Source organism: Suricata suricatta, chromosome 9 (assembly GCF_006229205.1).
Source record: "Suricata suricatta isolate VVHF042 chromosome 9, meerkat_22Aug2017_6uvM2_HiC, whole genome shotgun sequence".
Lineage (NCBI taxonomy): Eukaryota > Metazoa > Chordata > Mammalia > Carnivora > Herpestidae > Suricata > Suricata suricatta.
Window position 1 is genome coordinate 71,084,903 of NC_043708.1, and position 989 is coordinate 71,085,891.

Genomic DNA, 989 nt, shown 5'->3' on the forward strand with positions numbered 1-989 from the left:
CAAACAACCGCACAGATGCTCTACTGGAAGGTCTGTGTCAGAGGACAGGGGCTGCAGAGTCGCAGGTTTGAGCACAGGCGGCAGGTGTCGGGGACGCACTGTGCACTTGCTGCACAGAAGTAGACCGCTGCGTCTGCGGGCTGGGTGGCTGCGATGTGCAGGGACAGGTGCTTGGCCGTCTTATTCAATAAAACAGTGACTCTTTGGTCTTCCTTCTTGGCCACATTTGAACGAATGTCCATAATGAGCCGAGGACCTTTCCCAACTTCTTGCTTATACCAAAGGAAGTAGTTTGAGATACTGTCTGAGTAACTACAGGTGATAACAGAGTTTCTTCCCTCCTGGACACTCAGCGTGGAACGATGCTGCTCCACCTTCTCTCCTTGGCTGAGCCCTGTGCACAAAGAAAAGGTCAGAGAAAGGAGAACAGTTTCTGGGTTATTATGCTGCAGAATTCCCTTTTTCTCCACTAACTGGAGGTTGAAACCTGAGTACACTCAGTCTTGATTTCTGAAGAAGATCCACTAAATATCCACTAAACAGAGGATATATCCCATTATGTGTATATTTCCCATAAACACTCAACTCACAGTGCAGCGACAGCCACAAGAGCAGGACGAAAGCCCCCGTGGACGTCCCCATGGTTCCTACCAATGACCATTAGTTTTGGATTTGTCATCTCCAGCCAGCACAGCTTCTTCTAGTACCAGCCCAGCCTTCTTCCCTCCACCAGTCACAGCGGTTTCCCACGTGGCCACCAGCCAATAAGAAGACGGCTGTGCTTCTGCCCAGGCCTAGTCATGCAGACCCCTGCAGCAGCTCAGAAGCACTACCCTCTTGTGGCCATGTCTGTGCTGAACTCACTACAGAAACGTTCTTCTCTTACCTTGTGCCTCTGAGGGACTTGGATGCATAAAGGCAGCAATAAGTCAAACAAATTACATCTTAGATCAGAGACTAAAGGCATGGGAAGAATGTAAAAATTAAGA

At 49.2% G+C, this 989-nt stretch overlaps 1 gene segment (V, D, J or C); it reads right to left on the reverse strand.

The window, feature by feature from the left end:
• Nucleotides 1-9: 9 nt before the first annotated feature.
• On the reverse strand, nucleotides 10-702 carry LOC115301983. The segment is given in 2 exon segments: nucleotides 10-394; nucleotides 591-702. Coding segments are annotated over 2 exon segments (426 nt in total).
• Nucleotides 703-989: the final 287 nt, after the last annotated feature.